The following is a 21,507-nucleotide window of genomic DNA, read 5'->3' on the forward strand; positions in this document are numbered from 1 at the left end:
CACATTCCGAAAACATGAATGGCAAGCTGATTGAACACTCAAAATTGTCCCTAGGTGTGAGTGTGAGTGCGGATGGTTGTTCGTCTCTGTGTGCCCTGCGATTGGCTGGCAACCGGTTCAGGGTGTCCCCCACCTACTGCCCGAAGACGGCTGGGATCGGCTCCAGCACACCCGCAACCCTTGTGAGGATAAAGTGGATCAGAAAATGGAAGGATGTCATTGCTTGATATGCCAGCCAAGTGAATGACACATGAATGACAACCAATAACAGAAATCATGAGTTTGGAAGAAGTTCAGCTGACTGGTTGAGAGTTTTGTATTAAACCTTTTATGCACCCTGTAACCTGATAACATGATAAGCTGTCCACTGTAGTAACCACTGTCCCTGAAAAGGCTAAACATAATCTCACTCAGCTACTGAGCTAATGTGCGGTTCAAAGTGACAATACGTCCACAACAACACTGTACTCCAAAACTTTTTAGAAAAGTTATGCAAAGACAAATGCATAAACATTCATTCATTCATTATCCGAACCGCTTTATCCTCACTCGGGTCGCAGTGGGTGCTGGAGCTTATCCCAGCTGTCTTCGGGCAGTAGGCGGTGGACACCCTGAAACGGTTGCCAGCCAATCGCAGGGCACACACAGACAAACAACCATCCACGCTCACATTCACACCTAGGGACAATTGAGAGTGTTCAATCAGCCTGCCATGCATGTTTTTGGAATGTGGGAGGAAACCGGAGTACCCAGAGAAAACCCACGCAGGCACGGGGAGAACATGAAAACTCCACACGGGGAGGCCGGAGCTGGAATTGTACCTCTGCACTATGAAGCCAACGTGCTAACCACTGGCCTACCGGACCGCCCCAAGGGATTGCTTGAGTATAAACATACTCAAGCAATCCCTCTAAGGCCAGGGGTGTCCAAAGTCGGTCCTCAAGGGCCGCTGTCTTGCCTGTTTTCCAGCTCGCCCAGGAGCAACACACCTGATTCAAATACCGGTAATCAGGAACATTCTAATGCTGCTTCAGAGCTGGCTGATGAGCTGATCATCTGAATTAGGTGTGTTGCAGCCGGGAGAGCTGGAAAACAGGCAGAACAGTGGCCCTCCAGGCCCGGAGCTGGACATATGCCTGCTTTAGGCTCTGTTAACTACATATTTCTTTGCACAAGGGACAAGTGTGTCCGTATAAACAGCACATGCAAAAAAGATCACTGCATTTTTGCATCCAACTCCCTCTTTTAGACACTTCAAAGCTACAAGTTGATTTTGAGCACAAGGACAAGGTTACAGCCTCTGTGGGGCCATCGTGGTGTAATATTACCCTGCCACAGTCTCAGGCAATAGTTTCACTTATTAATCATTGACCCACCGGCTGGTGTTAGGTTCACTTGACTGAGGATCATGTTCGCAGTGCTGGGGGTGATGATACATCAAACAATTTTATTTTTGGCAATCAACATAGATTACAGAGGTGCCTCAGAGAGTATAATAGAAATTTACTGGATGTACAAAAAAGTAGTTTCATAATTAAAACACAACCAAATTACAAAATGCTAAAAGTTGCCAAGATGACGAAATAAATAATGCAATGTGTTGACCTACTGGCTGACATTGGTCTATTGTTGTTACTCATCAAAGTGACTAAGCTGAAAGGGGAAAAAAAGTTCAATATAATGGAATGCCATACATTTAAACATTTAAAACGTGATATTTGGGGGGGGGGAATTATGAATTAGATATGAATAAGATAAAAAGGAAAAGCCCCCCCCCCCCCCCACACACCCTCCACACACACATAGTAAGAGGCTGAGAGACATAAGCCCAGGGGAGGAAGACACAGAGGGCCATTCGTCCAGCAGCATCTTCGCCCTTTAGTTTGTCCGGAGCTGGTAATCTGCCAAGAGATGTAACAGCAAAGCATTAACACAGAGCTTTTGTCCTCATCATCACTCCTGCACATCCCTTCATTGACAACATTACGTCCTTAAACAAGATTTACACCCATACTGACTGAAGGGTTCGCTCACTAAATCAAATATTCGAAACTTCCTCGCCATACGCAAAGATGGAAGGAAACAAATTCGTGACACAGGTTCATTAGAAACACTGAATAAGTCTGCCATGTAATGGAATCATTCAACCATCCATTCATCCATCCACCAATTTTCCGATCCACTTATCCTCACATCCTCACAAGGGTCGCGGGGCCTGCTGGAGCCTATGCCAGCTGTCTTCGGGCAGTAGATGCGAGACACGCTGAACTGTTCGCCAACGAATCGCAGGGCACATATAGACGAACTACCATCCATGTTCGTACTCACACTTGGGACAATTAAGAGTGTTCCATTAACCTGCCGTGCATGTTTTTGGAATGTGGGAGGAAACTGGAGTACCCAGAGAAAACCCACGCTGGCACAGGGAGAACAGGCAAACTCCACACAGCCGAAATCAAATGCACCTCTGCATTGTGAGGCCGACACGCTAACCAGTCGACCAGCGGGTCACCATAAATGCACAGTACAGTATAGGTTTTGTGCAATTGAAACACCTATGTGCATTCAACTCTAGTCTGATCATAGTTTTCGTTGAGTAGTTCCAACAGTGCCTGTAATTCGGCTAATTTGAACTTCAACAAACTCACATGACCGGTAATCAAATACTGTGTTTAGTGGACTTTCATGGACACCATCTCCCACAATCCCTGCTAATCTATCCTAGGTTTTAAATAGCACACAAATAATTAACAAATAATAAAGCAACATTCTGACTATAACTCTCAATGTCAAGTTTAGTTTTTTTGTTTTGTTTGTTTGTTTTGCAAATGACTGACGACAGGGTTAGGCGATAATACAACACCAGTAAGTCGATCAGTACAGTCGAGAAAATGTTGGATAGAAAAAAAAATCAGGGAGCAAACTGATAGCCCGGCATCCCTCATGCTTTAGGCAGAGGCCACAGTATGACTTTTGATTTGAGCTGCAATTACAAGCACGAAAGAGTGCTTGAGTCATAAGTATGTCGAATGAAAGTGCGTCTTAACTTCATTCAAAAGTCGTCGCAGTTCAACTCATGCAATAAGGTCACAGTGTGCTGACTAACTGTCATGATTGTTCTGTTTATGACCAACAGGTGGCATTGGAGAGCTTCTCCTACAGCATCGCACCTGTTTGTCATCATGTCATTCGTTCTTTTCTTTCAAAAGGACTGTGACGCCGACCACTTGGGGTCGGACCGTTGTATTGCCGTCATGTTGCTTGTGCTTCTGCCAACGTTTTTTTGTTTGCTTTAGTATTTTCAAGTGTTTTTGCTCATCCATTTTGTTCAGTCTACCCTGCTTCTGCTGCCTGCCTGCGTTTTGGCTCCTCTACCATCACACAACATGACGCTAACACAATCAAATGTCTTCGGATGGATATGTGGTGTAGAAGTACAAAATAAAGAATGTGGTGGCTCCGATGGCAGCCAACCGCGACTCTCAGCATCCCACTTCACCGGCAAAATGATAAATGTTCTATGAGCCAGCTAAAAAGATAAAGTAGGCCTAAATCAATGGCATAACTGGAATGAATGCGCTCCAAGAGACTATTCGCTCGCTACACTGACACTGTATGAACAATGAATGAAGGTTAATGTACCTGTATCAACAAACTGCTTTGCGCAGCGTCTTCCACAAATAAGCATTTACGGCGCACTGCCGGAGGAGCGCGGATGCAAGCAACATTGCACATTACGTTACCGCACAATGTACACACCAACGGTGTACATTCTTTGAAAATGTGTTGTATAAAATGTGGTACTTTCCTCTTCATAGTTGCTCTTTATTTCAGTTGCTCTTTAATCAGTTCAATTGGTTTTCTTATTTGGAATAGGTCAAAGACAAAGATCTATTATTTGAAATCGATGAATGTGAAATACATCCATCGTGATTTGCCCATCCCTACAAAGCAAATTATGTTCATTAAAAAAAAAAAAGAATCAAAGTGCCTAAATTCAGCCTTGATTTCTGTGGGTCACTATTTTGAATAGTAAAAAAAACATTGATTACGGTTCAGAATGATCAATATTGACTGTTCTGAAATCCATATATTGTGATGTACTTTTCAGCCACCTCGCCCAGCCCCATGTCTCATCAAGATACAGTGCAACCTCTAAAGCATGGGTGTCAAAGTCAAGGCCCGGGGGCCAGATCTGGCCCGCCACATCATTTTATGTGGCCCGCACAAGCAAATCAACAATGTCAACTTCCATGATGCTTGATAAAGTCTGAACCAAAATTATAATTTGTCATATCTAATCCATAATAACAATGTTTGAACCGGTGATTATTCTTGACCTCTGATTTCAAAACAAGTTTTCAATTTGTTGTTCGCTGTGGATGTAATTTGTGGAGGTGGTTAAACATTTACACGGTTTTACAAAATCACAGTTGTAACGACCTTCCAAGGCAAACCGTAACGACTATGTGGCCTGCTCAAAAGCAGGGGTGCCCACGTCCGATGCTCGAGAGCCACTATCCAGCCTGTTTTGGATGTCTCCCTCCTCCAACACACCTGATTCAAATGATCAGGATCGTTATCAGGCAGAGTTTGCTGATGAGCTGCCAATTTGAATAAGGTGTGCTGATGGAAGGAGACATCTAAAACGGGCTGGATAGGGGCTCTCGAGGACCGGACTTGGCACTCATGTTCTAAAGGTGAAACCCTGTGGTGGTACAACAACAAAGGCAAAATGACAGGCCTCAAACAGCGATGTTATGAGGATGGGAATGTGAGAAGAGGTAACAATCATCAATCATGGATGTTGCCTGAAGTATATAACATTTAGCGTGAATCACCTCATGAAAATTGAGGGTATTAAGTCATTTTCAGGCACATGTTCAAGCACTAGGACAGGCATGTCTAGCTCCGGGCCTGGAGGGCCACTGTCCTGCCTGTTTTCCAGCTCTCCCGGCTGCAACACACCTGATTCAGATGATCAGCTCATCAGCCAGCTCTGAAGCAGCATTAGAACGTTCCTGATTATTCAAATCAGGTGTGTTGCTCTTGTGAGAGCTGGAAAACAGGCAGGACAGCGGCCCTTGAGGACCGACTTTGGACACCCCTGCACTAGGACATACTGTAGGTGTCAAACTCAGGTCCTGGAGGGCCACTGTCCTGCATGTTTTCCAAGTCTCCCTGTTGCAACTCACCTGATCAAAATGATCAGATCATCAGCAAGCACTGCGGAAGCTCTGATATTGAACCTGTTCATTTGAATCAGGTGTGCTGCAACAGGGAGACTTGGAAAACATGCAGGATAGTGGCCCTCCAGGACCTGAGTTTGACACCTATGCACTAGGAGTTGGGCACGGTTGCATTCACACAGACAGGAATGATGCAGCAAAGTGACGAATGAGGAACCGCGTGTGCTAACTGCGCTTGCTCAATTCGACGGTGTGTACTTACCTCCACTTTGCGTGATGTAGCGCACCCAAGGCAGGGCCTGGTAACCACTCTTCTCTATAATCTTTAGGTAACGCACCTAGGTAGCACAAAAAAACCCACACACATATCTAAATGTAAATTGTACTGAAATAAAGCGAAAATACATTCTTTCCGAACATAGACTCACACCTGAATGCCAGACACGGTAAAATAGGGTATCTCAAAATTAACAAGGATGGGTCTTTTGGCGTCCAGCTCATCACTCTCCACACTGGGTAGCCCAAAGTGTGCCCGCATCAGGTACTCCTTGCCACCCTTCAGACACATGCACAGAAAAGAGAGGAAGCTCTTCATACAACTGCTGAACGATTACTATCCACGCAGCTGCATATCTGCTGCATTCTGTACTGTCGGTGACGTTGACGTCAATGAGTGCAAAATGGAACATCATGCGACATCTTATGAAGAGCATCATGACAGATTCATTCAGCTTGAAAAGAGTACACTGTATGTCTGAATCACCTTCAAGACTCTAAAATCCCATTATGATAAAAGATTTTTTTTCCATCCAGCGTTACATTATTTTAAATCAAGAGTATATGTACTGTAGATGTTCACTGAAGCCAGATCATTGTAGAGCATAAAAGTCTTCCCTAAAATTTTAAAGAGTTTGTAACTTCAATGCAGGTTATCCATATGTGTGAAAATGAAGCCACATGCTCCAGGAATCCTGCAGCATGAACCCAGGCAGTGTCATCTTGAATTTATGCCATCAGGGAACAAAAAGAAACTCCCTCATTCAGTATATTCAGGTTTCTGACCTCATTTTCTGGGCACAAAAACAAACTTGAACCACTGATACAAGCAAAATACTACCACGCAGTCTTGTCCAGTAGGAACGAGTGACTTCAATGTTTTGGCTTCATCCAAACACCAAAAAGGAAGTAGAAAATGCGACTACGCATACTAACGGTGACTGTGTATATCTAAAGATAATACTCTGAGTGATAGTTTGCCCGTGACAACCCAAATCCAGCATCGAAATGCCTGCAATGTATTCTGAAAGATGAGGATGTTCCGCACTAACAGGGAAAGATTTGATGTTCCACTGCACCACATTCTTCTCTGGCACCCACTTGGCACTGCCTGTGCTGGTCTTGAACTTCGGTGAGTCGGCATCACTGGGCACTGGCACCAAAATGGACACATTGTTGGCAGTTGACCGGCTCTTAAACTGACTACGAGCCTGCAATGTTAAACAGACGGGAACACAAATGCCATGAAAGACCTTTGCAGCAAAGCATGCAAAAAAAAAAAATCACATTGCCATTTTCTTTTTAACAAGCTATTTGTCTTGAAGGCTACAAAAGGAGTGGCCTCTATGGATAGAAACCCCGGCAGTATTTGTGTTTATACTTGTGCATCATTTGTCATTACCTTCACCTTGATCTCAACCCTGCTGTGGGAAAACCTTTCTATCACACTCTCAATCCATATGAGGGGCTTTACCTGCCAGAGTGAGAGAAAAGGGGAATACAGTTAGAGCGGGGGAGCACAGACCTCAACAACATCAAAAGGAAATATACATACATACACACATATATACATATATATATTCGTTTTATTGTCTCTCATCATTGTATGAGGTAGGCATTAGCGTGAAGGGTCTTGCCCAAGGACCCACACTGGATGGTGGTATGTGCTCATTTTTATTTTGCCCCAAGCGAGATTCGAACCCCCGTCTCCCGTATGCCAGACCGATGCTGCTGGATAGCGGCTGAATAGCCCAGTTGGTAAGGCATCGGTTTGGCGTACGGGAGACGGTGGTTCGAATTCCGCTTGGGGCAAAAATGAGCACATAACACCATCCAGTGTGGGTCCTTGGGCAAGATCCTTCACGCTAATGCCTACCTCATACAATGATGAGAGACAATAAAACGAATGACATGCCGGCTCAGACGTCGCCCGGCCAAACAAGGTCTGCGTCAGGCGCTGGGGAACCAGAGCACCTTGATGAAAAATGGGCGACTGGAACAAAGCAGAGATGGGCGAGATGCGATAACATGGCTCTGTTGGAATGCTACTACTCAAGCAACCCTAGTCAGAGGGGTTACATGCAGAGAATGTGGGCTAAATGGTTACTTCGAAACCCACAGTCACGGTTGACCACGAAACAATTAGTAGCTCAGTGTTCCAACATCCACAAACGGAAACTGCTGTCACAACTTGAGATTGATGAGGTACAACGCAGGTTCCATGGTGAAGGGCCCCAGGCTGCCAGATCAGAGGAGGAGGTCATACCAGAGATTGGGAGGCAAGCCCCAATGAATGCAGATGATGAGATTGGGAGGCCAGCCCCAATGAATGAAATGCTGAGCGAAGCAGCAACTGATTTGAAAGCTAAGATCATGGCGAGAATGAAAGCTGGGCGGACAAGCCCCTACACGGGATGTACCACCGGACCATAACTGAAGTGGCTGATCTCAAGAAGTCCTATCAGTGGCATGAGAGGGCTGGCCTGAAGGACAGCACAGAGGCACTCATCCTGGCTGCTCAGGAGCAGGCCCTGAGCACCACAGCCATTGAGGCCCAGATATACCACACCAGACAAGACCCAAGGTGTAGGTTGTGCAGAGGCACCTGAGACGATCCAACACATAACTGCAGGGTGTAAGATGCTGGCAGGGAAAGCCTACATGGAACGCCATAACCAGGTGGCTGGCATAGTCTACCGAAACGTCTGTACGGAGTATGGACTGGAAACCCCAAGGTCAAAATGGGAAACACCTCCGAAGGTGGTGGAAAATGACAGAACGAAGATCCTGTGGGACTTCCAAATCCAGACTGACAAGATGGTAATGGCGAACCAACCAGATATCGTCATCATAGATAAAGGGCAGAGGAAAGCCGTTGTAGTGGATTTAGCAGTCCCAAGTGATGGAAACATCAGAAAGAAGGAACACGAGAAAATTCGAGAAATACCAAGGGCTCAGAGAGGAACTGGAGAGAGCCTGGAAGGTAAAGGTGACAGTCGTGCCTGTGGTGGTCGGAGCACTCGGGGCAGTGACCCCCAAACTAGATGAGTGGTTGCAACAGATCCCGAGAACAACATCGGACATCTCAGTCCAGAAATGTGCAGTGCTGGGAACAGCAAGGATACTGCGCAGAACCCTCAAGCTTCCTGGCCTCTGCTGGAGGACCCGAGCTGAATGAGGGACGGACACCACCCGAGGGGTGAGACGAGGATTTTATCTATCTATCTATCTATCTATCTATCTATCTATCTATCTATCTATCTATCTATCTATCTATCTATCTATCTATCTATCTATCTATCTATCTATCTATCTATCTATCCATCCATCCATCCATCCATCCATCCATCCATCCATCCATATCTATATATCTACAGTATATATATATATATATATATATATATATATATATATATAAGAGCTGTCAGTTTAGCGCATTTTTATTGGCATTAATTTAAATAATTTTTCACGGGATTAAAAATTTTCTCGCGGGATTAAATTTTCTCGCGGGATTAACGCGGTACCACACGTCACCGAATGTTGCGTTGTTCTAAAATAAACGCGCATATCTGTTTGGTCAGCCACAGTTTGAGCGGCAGCTTGAGATACGGAAAATGGATACTAAATCACTTATGAAGGGACAGTTTACTTTTAAAAAGTTGCCAGATGGCTCAACTGACAAGACCAAGGTTGTCTGTGTGTTTTGCAGTCGCAAACTAAGTTATCATCGTAGCACATCGAGTTTGAAGTATCACTTAATGGCCAAGCACACGGCTGATGTAAGTACTACGCCCCCTCGTCTAAACCAGACATCCATGGAGAATTTCAAAGAGAAGAAAATGGATAACGCGACTAAGAGCAAACTTACTCGAGCCATAGCTAACTGGGTGACGACTGCATGCAGGCCTATTAACATTGTGGAGGACGAGGGTCTCACTGAAGGGTCATCATTCGAATTGCATCGAACGACTCCTCCTACGAAATGCCGACGAGAGCCACCATTACAAGCCAGGTGCAGAAATTGTACGAAGCGGAGAAGGATAAAGTACGCCAAGCGTTGGAGAAGACACAAGCAGTTGCGCTCACCGGGGATTACTGGACTTCCCTTAGTAATCACAACTACCTCGGAGTCACAGCCCATTATTTTGACCAACAGTGGGAACTTAAGTCGCATTCTTTGACTGTTGCAAAGACAGAAGAGAGGCACTACGCTGACACTGTTGCAAAGCACTTTGTGCAAGTAGCTAGAGAGTGGGAAATTGAACACAAAATTGTCTCATTAACCACGGATAGTGCACGCAACATGGTTGCAGCGACCACGCTGCTTCCCTTTCAGCACATCCCGTGCATCGTTCATGCTTTGCACCGAGCAGTCACAGTTTCTTTAACCAACAGCCCGTTTGACAGCGCATTGACAAAATGCAGAAAAGTTGTAGGACACTTCAAGCATAGTCCAGCAAACCAAGCAGACCTCGAGAAGCAACAAGTTGCACATCATCAGAAGAAAGAGTCACTCGCACAGGAAGTGTCAACCAGATGCAACAGTACCCTGGAAATGACAAAGCGCGTTCTGCAGAATGCTGAACCTCTGAGAGATGCTCTAGCCGGTCACGCAACCAACGTTGCCATGCCAACAGATACTGAGATGGAGAAATTGAAGAAGCTCATGGCTATGCTGGAGCACTTGAGGTAAATGACTGTGTATCCATGTCATGTGAAAATCAGTTTTGAATGAGGTGTGTGTGCATGTCTACCTGTCTAATGTACATTTCTACCTGTGTACAACACACAGGTAGACATGTGTGTGTATGTGTCTACTTGTGTGTTGTAAATATCTACCTGTGTGTGTGGATATGAGTTGTGGGTATGTGAACTCTTGTTAAATTACAGTAGGCATCAGCAGTTCCCCACTAAAGTGCTTATCTATATTATTGCAGGTATGTGTCTGAACTTCTTGGGGGAGAGAAGTTTGTGTCTTGTTCGGTGGTGCTGCCAGCATTGTGTCATCTGTCGCGAGTAATGGAGGTCAGAAAGGACGGTCCAGCCTACATGATCAAGTTTAAAGGAGCCTTCTTAGCAGACATGGAGAGTCGCAAGGAGAAGATGAACATCACATGGCTGAAAGTTGCAACAGCACTAGACCCAAGGTCAGATTCATTCATTCATTCATTCATCTTCCGAACCGCTTTATCCTCACTAGGGTCGCGGGGGGTGCTGGAGCCTATCCCAGCTGACTTCGGGCAGTAGGCGGGAGACACCCTGAATTGGTTGCCAGCCAATCGCAGGGCACACAGAGACAAACAACCACGCACGCCCACACTCACACCTCGGGACAATTTAGAGCGTCCAATCAGCCTGCCATGCATGTTTTTGGAACGTGGGAGGAAACCGGAGTACCCGGAGAAAACCCACGCAGGCCCGGGGAGAACATGCAAACACCACACATGGAGGCCGGAGCTGGAATCGAACCCGGTACCTCTGCACTGTGAAGTCGATGTGCTAACCACTGGACTACCGGGCCGCCCCCAAGGTCAGATTGTCATGCTTTATTCTTACTTATGCTCATTCTCAGCATTGCGTTTCAGTTGTGTTTTGTATTTGTATTTGAATTTATATATGTATGAATCTTGTTTTGTTTATCTGCACCCGTACCTGTATTTAAGTTGGTTTTCATTTTGTTTCAAGGTTTAAGGACCTCAAGTGTCTGAGCAAACCTGACAGGGCTGAGGTATGGGATATGGTCCACACCTTGCTTCAGGAGGTGCCCGTACAGCGAGATAAGCAAGTCACGCCTGAGCCTCCGACGAAGAAACCAACTCTTTTGCTTGCACTTGAGTCTTCTTCTGAAGAGGAGGAGGACAGTCTTGAGCAATGTCTGGAGTGCTACAAGGCAGAGCGTCTTGTTGACATTGATGACTGTCCCCAAGAATGGTGGTCCACACATGAAGGAGCACACAGAGAAATGTCTCACCTTGCACGCAAGTACTTGGCAACACCGGCTTCATCAGTACCTTTTGAGAGGTTGTTTTCAATATCTGGCCAAATTGTACGGAAGAAGCGAGCTTCCCTTTCGTCTGAAAATGTCAACAGGCTTGTCTGTTTGAGTGACTGGCTCAAAGCAAAGAAGTATTAGGCTAGGCTTACATTTTATAGTTGACTGTTTTTCTCTTAATTTACTGTTACTTTTTTGTTTTGGGAGAGAAATAATAGACTCCGTTGACAAGCCTCTGCTGAATAATGAGCAGGTAGCCTGACAGCTATGTTCAAAGCAAATTGAGAAAACGCAAGTATTAAACCATGGTTCAACTGCACCATAGACTGAGTACTAATTTCTCTTAGGTATGCACTTTATAATATTATATTGCTCCGTTTTGAGCTGTTGTGTGACAAAATGTTTGTTTCCACTGTTATTGATGACAGTTATATTGTGTGAGAGATTATGTGCTCCAAGTGTGAATAACTGCTCCAAATGAAAAATGTTAATGTAAAATTTCAAATTGAAATTGCTGTTTCAATAAATATTTGCGCCCTGCGATTGGCTGGCAACTGATTCAGGGTGTCCCCCGCCTACTGCCCGGAGATGGCTGGGATAGGCTCCAGCACCCCCCGCGACCCTAGTGAGGATCAAGCGGTTCGGAAAATGGATGGATGGATGGAATAAATATTTGCATTTTGTACGAAGAAAACGGATCCATGATTACATGTTGATGAGAGCATTAAAACGGGCAAAAAAATAGAACAAAAAATATAAAAGGAAATTCAGAAACGATAAAAAATGCGTGAGTAATCACGATTATTTTTTTGGTTCATTTGAGTTAATTATGACAGTTGCATTTTTAATTAGATTAAATATTTTAATCGTTTGACAGCTCTAATATATATATATATTTTTATATATATAATCGAATTTTAGATAGAATTTTATATATATTTAATCATAAATACTAATATTAATTTAATATTAATATTAAATCGTATATTTAATCATAAATATTACGATTAAATATTTTAATCGTTTGACAGCTCTAATATGTATATATTTTTTTATATATATAATCGAATTTTAGATAGAATTTTATATATATTTAATCATAAATACTAATATTAATTTAATATTAATATTAAATCGTATATTTAATCATAAATATTACGATTAAATATTTTAATCGTTTGACAGCTCTAATATATATATATATTAGAGCTGTCAAACGATTAAAATATTTAATCTAATTAAAAATGCAACTGTCATAATTAACTCAAATGAACTAAAAAAATAATCGGGATCACTCACGCATTTTTTATCGTTTCTGAATTTCCTTTTATATTTTTTGTCCTATTTTACCCCATTTTAATGCTCTCATCAACATGGAATTATGAATCAGTTTTCTATGTGCAAAATGCAAATATTTACTGAAATAACAATTTCGATTTTCAATTTTACATGAACATTTTTCACTTGGAGCAGTTATTCACACATTCACACAATATTACTGTCCATCAACAATAGTGAAAAAAATGTTTTGTCACACAACAGCTGCTTTAACAGCTCTTTTTATGGAATCAAAACAGAGCAATATAACATTATAAAGTGCACATCTAAGGTAAAATAGTACTCAGCCTATAGTGGATTTAAACCATGGTTGCATACTTCGTTTTTCTCAAGTTTGCTTTGAACACAGCAGTCAGGCTATGTTGATTGTGTTGGTCCTTCTTGCGCGGAAGTCTCTCTACGGTTTTGTGTAGACATCATTTCGGATGACTACACTTGGTTCGATGACAACACTGGAGACGTTTTATTTTCAGTGTGGTCGCTACTACTGCACCGCTAAACTCTCGACGTGCATCAGCGCACAGTCGCTGCCAGACGAACACAGAGAAGCTCCACCCACTTTATTTATATGGACACAGAACACCGTAACCTTCCACACAAAATAGTTCCAAACAAGTAACAATCGCGTCAGTGGCATACATCTAACTCAACGTAATGCCTGCTCTTTATTCACCAGAGGCTCATCAACTCAGAGGCTCAGTTTGCGACTGCAAAACATACAGGTAACTTTGGTCTTGTCAGTGGAACAATCTGGCAACTTTTTAAAAGTAAACTTTCCACTCATAAACTCTTAAAGTATCCGTTTTCGGTGTCTCATGTTGCCGTGGCTGGCAAAACAAACGTGCGTGGACCTGTGCAGCGTGCTTGTTGTTTTGTTTCTGGTTTATTTATAGAGAAAAGTAACATCCACTGTGACGTGTGCCGCGTTAATCTCGCGAGAAAAAATTTAATCCCGTTAAAATTCATTTAAATTAATGCCAATAAAAACGCGCTAAACTGACAGCTCTAATATATATACTGTATATATATATGCACACACACACACACACACACATACATACATACATACATACATACATACATACATATTCGAATCATGCTTGGGACAATATGAGCACATATGAGCACCTTCACTGGCTCCCCATTCATTTTAGAGTTATTTTCAAGATCCTCTTATTTGTTTTCAAATCTCTGAATAATCTCGCGCCACCTTACCTCTCTGAGCTCATCCGCCCCTACACACCTGCCCGGCGCCTCAGGTCTGTGGACCAGACTTTATTAGAAGTACCAAGAACTAAACTGAGGCTCAGAGGGGATCGAGCCTTTTCTGTTGCTGGTCCCTCTCTCTGGAATGACCTCCCACTAAACATTCGGCAAGCCTCCTCGCTGCCCATCTTCAAAACCCTCCTCAAAACTCACTTGTATTCTTTGGCATTCGACTCAGCATGACTTAGATTTGTTCTTGGTTTTACTGTTTGGTGCTTTCTACCGCCTTTATTACCGATTTGTCTTACTGTTTATTGTGCATGTTAAATTGCTCCATGTACAGCACTTTGTATGCAGCGATGGCTGTTTGAAAGTGCTCTATAAATACTGTTGACTTGACTTGACTTGACTTGACATAACACCATCCAATGTGGGTCCTTGGGCAAGACCCTTCACGCTAATGCCTACCTCATACAATGATGAGAGACAATAAAAGGAATGACATGCCGGCTCAGACGTCGCCCGGCCAAACAAGGTCTGCGTCAGGTGCTGGGGAACCAGAGCACCTTGATGAAAAATGGGCGACTGGAACAAAACGGTAATGGCCGAGATGCGATAACATGGCTCTGTTGGAATGCTACTACTCAAGCACATGCAGAGAATGTGGGCTGAATGGTCACTTCGAAACCCACAGTCACGGTTGACCACGAAACAATTAGTAGCTCAGCATCCACAACATCCACAAACGGCAATTGCTATCACAACTTGAGATTGATGAGGTACAACGCAGATTCCATGGTGAAGGGGCCCAGGCTGCCAGATCAGAGGAGGAGGAGACTATACCAGAGATTGGGTGGCAAGTCCCAATGAATGCACATGATGAGATTGGGAGGCCAGCTCCAATGAATGAAATGCTGAGCGAGGCAGCAACTGACCAGAAAGATAAGATCATGGCAAGAATGAAGGCTGGGCAACTTAGAAAGCGATTACAGCGGCTATTTGAAGTACCACCTGAAAGTCTCATGGAAAGTGTGAATGCAGCACTGAGGGCGATCCCTACCGTAACGATCACGGAAACCAATGAGCTGATATACGCTTCAGCATCAGTGGTCCTAGAGATGTTTGGCTATAAGAGCAACCATGGGAGCCATGAGATACGTTACCCACCATGGAAAAGATGGTTGGAGGCTAAGATCAAGGCGGCTCGGAAAGATGTGAGTCAATTGACGGAGGCCCAGAAAGGTGTGATGAAAAGGCCGATACCCAAGAGGTACATCCACATGACCATACCTGAAGCACTCGAAACTGCCAAACAAAGGCTCCAAGCCTTGTTCAGCCGCCTAAAGCGGTACACGAAAGAGAATGAGGCCAGACGAATAAACAGGCTGTTTGCAACACAACCTGCGCTCAGTGGCAGGGTTCTAACAGCAGAGCAGACCCACCAAGACTGGAAACTGAAAGGTCCTGGAAAGGCATATGGGAGCACATAACAGCAGTGCACAATGGCTGGTGATTTGAGAGAGGAGCACAGCAACCTCCCTGAACAGAGCCCAGTTACCATGACAGTGGGAGACATACAGGAAAGAGTCTCAGATATGAAAAACTGGACAGCACCAGGTCCGGACATGGTCTACACCTACTGGCTAAAGAAACTCACAGCACTCCATGAGCGCCTAGCAGCACAAATGAACCAGTTGCTGAGGGATGGGACTCACCCAGGATGGCTAACCGAAGGGTGAACAATTATGATCATGAAAGAAACCTCAAAGGGTGCAGTCCCATCCAACTATCGGCCAATAACCTGTCCCTCCACAACATGGAAGCTCATGTCAGGCATCATAGTGGCTAAGATAAGTGGACACATGGATCAATACATGAGCGAAGCACAGAAGGGCATTGGTAGAGATACCAGAGGAGCCAAACATCAGCTCCAGGTTGACAGAACAGTCGCAGGTCCCGACATACCAACCTGTGTACCACCAGGATTGATTACAAGAAATCGTATGACTCAATGCCACAAGGCTCACTGAACACTTGGAGTTGTATAAGGTGAACAGGACCCTCAGAGCCTTCGTTGCGAACTCGTTGTGAGGATGTGGAAAACCACACTTGAAGCCAATGGCAAGCCACCTACCCAAGTGTCCATCAAATGTGGCATATACCAAGGTGATGCACTCTCCCCACTACTGTTCTGCATAGTACTGAACCCCCGAAGTCAGGGGTGGCCAACCAGTCGGAGACTAAGAGCCAATTATTTTACTGTGTTACTGCAAAGAGCCACATCACACACTCTCTCGGTCGCTCACACACACACACACACACACACACACACACACACACACACACACACACACACACACACACACACACACACACACACACACACACACACACACACACACACAGACACAGTGGCTCGAAAGGGCTGGCCTGAAGGACAGCACAGAGGCACTCATCCTGGCTGCTCAGGAGCAGGCCCTGAGCACCACAGCCATTGAGGCCCAGATATACCACACCAGACAAGACCCAAGGTGTAGGTTGTGCAAAGAGGCACCTGAGACGATCCAACACATAACTGCAGGGTGTAAGATGCTGGCAGGGAAAGCCTACATGGAACGTCATAACCAGGTGGCTAGCATAGTCTACCGAAACATCTGTGCGGAGTATGGACTGGAAACCCCAAGGTCAAAATGGGAAACACGTCAGAAGGTGGTGGAGAATGACAGAGCGAAGATCCTGTGGGACTTCCAGATCCAGACTGACAAGATGGTAATGGCGAACCAACCAGATATCGTCATCATAGATAAAGGGCAGAGGAAAGCCGTTGTAGTGGATGTAGCGGTCCCAAGTGATGGAAACATCAGAAAGAAGGAACACGAGAAACTCGAGAAATACCAAGGGCTCAGAGAGGAGCTGGAGAGAGCCTGGAAGGTAAAGGTGACAGACAGTCGTGCCTGTGGTGGGCGGAGCACTCGGGGCAATGACCCCCCAAACTGGATGAGTGGTTGCAACAGATCCCGGGAACAACATCGGACATCTCAGTCCAGAAAAGCGCAGTGCTGGGAACAGCAAGGATGCTGCGCAGAACCCTCAAGCTTCCTGGCCTCTGGTAGAGGACTCGAGCTGAATGGGGGATGGACACCACCCAAGGGGTGAGATGAGGATTGATATATATATATATATATATAGCTAGATAGATAGATATAAATATTTATATGTATATATACAGGTATATGTACTGTATATATATATATATATATATTACTGTATATATACGGTAATAATTGGAAGGTGTATGCATGGCTCACTATTTGCAGCTCCTGTCCTAACTCCACCCCTTGGCTGATTCCCAATCAAATTCCAAGTTAAATAAAGACGTAAAATGTACACCAGTACACTTTCATCTAGAACTGCCTCAAACTACAAAGTGTATGAGGGAAAAGTGGTTAAGATTTCACGACTGTCCGTGTTTTTATGTTGTGTTTATTACTTACTTTAGGTTAACTGTTTTGTAAAGTGCTTTGTTACAGCTGAAGCTTTTGTGAAAGCGCTATATAAATCAGGATGTATTGTAGTGTATTTATACTAATATATTCATGCAGTTCTGCAAGGAACACATTCATATATTGTACCTATGAAGAAATATTTTTAAATTAATCAATAAATAAAGGGAGTGGGTCACTTAGTGGGCAAACCTTGGACTAAAGACTCAAATTTTCAGAGCTCAATGTTTATTCAATCAAATTAATTTGTGTCTATATTAATATGGAAATAAAGCCGTGTGTCCGTTTATTTGTGTGAGCCAAGCTCACCATTGTGTTGAGCCGGTAAGACATGAGCTCGCTCTCGCCATCCGGGGGAATGAAAGAAATTGTGCGGTCATTCTGGAAGCGCGACAGACGGACACACTGATGAAACTTGACGTCCTCGAGCTCCACAGTTTTACTCTTGTCTCCTGAGACACACAACACAAACGATGCACAAAACAAACAGAACAGTGAGACTTGTACTCCTTTAAAACAAGGTCAAGGCAATCAAGACACCATTTAGCACCCATACCTCTTGCTCCCTAGCGGCGTGCACAACACGCACGCACGCACGCACGCACACACACACACACACACACACACACACACACACACACACACACACACACACACACACACACACACACACACCAAAAATATGCCTCAGCCATAACTAACTACATCATATATACAGGCAAGCATTCCATGATGGTGATTTGATTTATTTAATGAAGCTACAGAGAAGAGATGATCTATATACACACACAAAATCATGACACAGTGCGCTACCATCTGCTTTTGTCTTTCATCAACTGTGTAATGACTGTATTTCACTCTCAAGCACAGCCACAATGTGCCTTCAAAACCCACACAAACACACCTCGACTGTTTTGACACTGTCATGACAAAACATATTTTTTTCCGAAACGACTTGACAAGCAAATGTGTCCCTGTAAGTAAGCTGTCAGCCAGCCAAAGACATTTGTTTCTTGTTTGGGTATAAATACCTGTGTATTCATGCCCACTATTTTTCCCCTCATCCATTCATTTAAGATAGGGGTGTCAAACAAATTTTTGTCATGGGCCATATTTTAGTTACCGTTTCCCTTGGAGGGTCATTATGACTGAAACCATATAAAGAAGTCAAGAATCACGGTTTCCTCCACTTTTGTTGACGTTACTGTCATATCGGGTTTTGGTATCAAGAAAATGCTTATGATATCCTTCTTATTTATTACAGATGAGAATTTTAAATTTTGGTACAGATTTTAGCTAACATCATGGAAGTTGACATGTTTGATTTGCTTTTGCGGGCCACATTAAGTGAGGTGGCGGGCCGGATCAGCCTTGAGTTTGACACCCGTAATTTAAGAGATGTTAATCGAAAAAAAGACAAGAATACAAAGTAAAAGCAAAGTAAAAACCCGGGCTGAGATGCTACCTGACCAGCAGACAATGCCATAATGGATGGCCGAGGCCACCACCGAGTTATAGAAAGTCTTAAGGAGCGACCACTTAAATAACCACTCTGTAAACTAAATAGACAGACAACAATTTCAAACCAAAAGTGACAAATAGAATGTTCCATTCTATGCTGATCAATCAATCTCTGAACATGAAAAGGCATACAGAGACAAACCTCAGGAGATTTTGTCATCTTTTACCGACATTGATTCTGATGAGTAGATTGGAAATGCACCATTAATGCAAAAAAGCTGTTAAAAAGTGACCTCTGCCATGATGGCACTCGTGTTCAGCTGGAGAATTAAGCCCAATGCTCCTCTACAGCCCTGCTGTAGTTGATGGTGGGTGCTGAGTCGTGGAAAAAACTGTGTGCCTTCAGTTAAATCCACCCCTCCCCCATTTGAAGTCAACAAAAATGTGTGCCACCTGCTGTCATTGATGAATTTGTTTTGTTGGTCTGACAAGAAGGTTTACATGTACACAGGCTCGATGTCTGGTGTTGCATGCTTGTTTCAAAATACAGTTGTTGTTTTTTTTTTGCATGCATGCATACTGTACAGTATGTGTGCGATGCCACCTTTGGAGTGAGGGATTTGGAGCTGCTCTTTTAATGAATACCAACCAGGGCAACACATATGAACCAATTCTCTCTTTCTCTGTTAGGAACTCACAAATGCATTATCAAGGCAAGTATTCTGGCAAAGCTAAGAAGTAAAGGTAATTTGAGACGTGTTCTGTCACTGCTTGGACCTGCGGGGCAATAACAAGACACAAGTCTGTACATGTGCATCCGTGCACTAGCTCAGGGAGAGCAGAAGATGTGACAGTGTCCCCTGTGGATCTGCTTTGTTCTCAGCTGGTCTTATGTTTTTAATACAGACACATGAAACGCAAAAGTAGCCAGAAAAAAACTACAGTAAAACAGATCGCAGTGTTTTCTAAGGCTAGTTGAATGTTAGCGGTTGGTGTTAATTATATTGCATATCTGCTCATGCTGACTGTTTTCACTTAAAATATATTGAGTCAAATGCAGCAGGATGAAAATTGTTGAGTAATTCTAATTTATATTATTATTATTATTATTATTATCATGACTCTAAAACATAAATAACTGTGAACAACAGGAACTGGCAGCTCACGCACCACATTCGGTTCCTGGCCACACTCAGAGTGGCCCTTGATCAAAAAACAAAACCAAACCAAAAAAACATCATTCATTGTATGATTTCCACTGGAATGGACAATTATAAAATACCCCCAATATATGCTTTTTAAAATATTGAAAACAAATATTTTATATCAGATGCAAAATCTGTAGGTGCCGAATCGCAAGTATGCAGCGGTCAGCTGTAGTTTTATGTCATAATATCACCATTCACCACTGGATGGCAGAGATGGCTTGGTTGTACTTACACCGTGTCTTAAATTACCTGGGTAGTCCGGATAAGTTTTCAACAGATTTGGAATGAAATGCAGGACAAACAATGAACTAAATTAATATTACAATTTTGAGTGAATTAACTTTTGTGAAAAATGCACCAAAGTTGCCCATCCCTGGTGTACAAGTTATAGATTTTATGTAAAATTTTGTGAAGACCCGGCTGAATGGCAGTTAAAGAACTTGCTTTCTGTGATCATTATCAAAGTACTAATTTGACTCTTGTGTACTTTTAGTGCAAGTATTTCGACAAAGGAATTAAATGACTCAGCTTCCTGTCTGTGCAGATCTTATCCAGAAGGGGGCAGTGTTAAATGATGGAAATTGTGAATAGGCTCTGCAACACTCCTCACAGGGAAAAAGGCCAGAATTCCAGAACTACTCCGGAATACTTTAAGTAATTCCAATGTCTGGTGGCATTTACACTGCCTGTCCTGGGCTCGTCAGATGTACCCCAAAACATCATCCATTACGTAAAGCAGTGGTCCCCAACCTTTTTTGTGTCACAGACCAGTTGAGACAAGTACATGCTGTCCGTGGACTGCCAACCATTTTTTTCATTGCTTTTAAATTGCCACTTTTAAAGCACTGGTACTGACAAAAATATATAATTATAGAGTATTTAAACGTTTCACGGGCGGCCCGGTGGTCCAGTTGTTAGCGCGTCGACCTCACAGTGCAGAGTGCTATTCCAGTTCCGGCCTCCATGTGTGAAGTTTGTATGTTCTCTCCAGGCCTGCGTGGGCTTTCTCCGGGTACTCTGGTTTCCTCCCACATTCTAAAAACATGCATGGCAGGCCTATTGAACTCTCGAAATTCTCCCTAGGTGTGAGTGTGAGCGTGGATGGTTGTTCGTCTCTGTGTGCCCTGCAATTGGCTGGCAACCGTTTCAGGGTGTCCCCCGCCTACTGCCCAAAGACAGCTGGGATAGGCTCCAGCACCCACCACGACCCTTGTGAGTATAAGCGGATCGGACAATGAATGAATGAATAAACATTTCATGAACATAGATGTTTTTTTTCATTCATTTCAAACACTGTTATTATACTGTACAACACATGTAGAATGTAAAATAAC

General features: G+C 43.7%; 1 protein-coding gene and 1 pseudogene across 1 annotated transcript in view; one reads left to right on the plus strand and one right to left on the minus strand.

The window, feature by feature from the left end:
- Positions 1-1,421: 1,421 nt before the first annotated feature.
- The window catches only part of ap1m3 (adaptor related protein complex 1 subunit mu 3), a 47,181-nt gene continuing 27,095 nt past the window's right edge, over positions 1,422-21,507 (minus strand). Inside the window, exons 7-12 of the mRNA XM_086114798.1 lie at positions 17,814-17,956; positions 6,868-6,939; positions 6,518-6,676; positions 5,620-5,745; positions 5,452-5,527; positions 1,422-1,901 (exon numbers count right to left, since the gene is read on the minus strand). Of these exons, the coding sequence (XP_085970924.1) occupies positions 1,879-1,901; positions 5,452-5,527; positions 5,620-5,745; positions 6,518-6,676; positions 6,868-6,939; positions 17,814-17,956 (599 nt within the window). The 3' untranslated portion in view covers positions 1,422-1,878. The remainder of the gene's footprint in view (positions 1,902-5,451; positions 5,528-5,619; positions 5,746-6,517; positions 6,677-6,867; positions 6,940-17,813; positions 17,957-21,507) is intronic.
- Positions 14,714-16,277, plus strand: LOC147202036 (uncharacterized; annotated as a pseudogene).

The sequence above is a fragment of the Hippocampus guttulatus genome, chromosome 7, assembly GCF_054856545.1.
Source record: "Hippocampus guttulatus isolate MCC_2025c chromosome 7, RoL_Hgut_1.0, whole genome shotgun sequence".
Lineage (NCBI taxonomy): Eukaryota > Metazoa > Chordata > Actinopteri > Syngnathiformes > Syngnathidae > Hippocampus > Hippocampus guttulatus.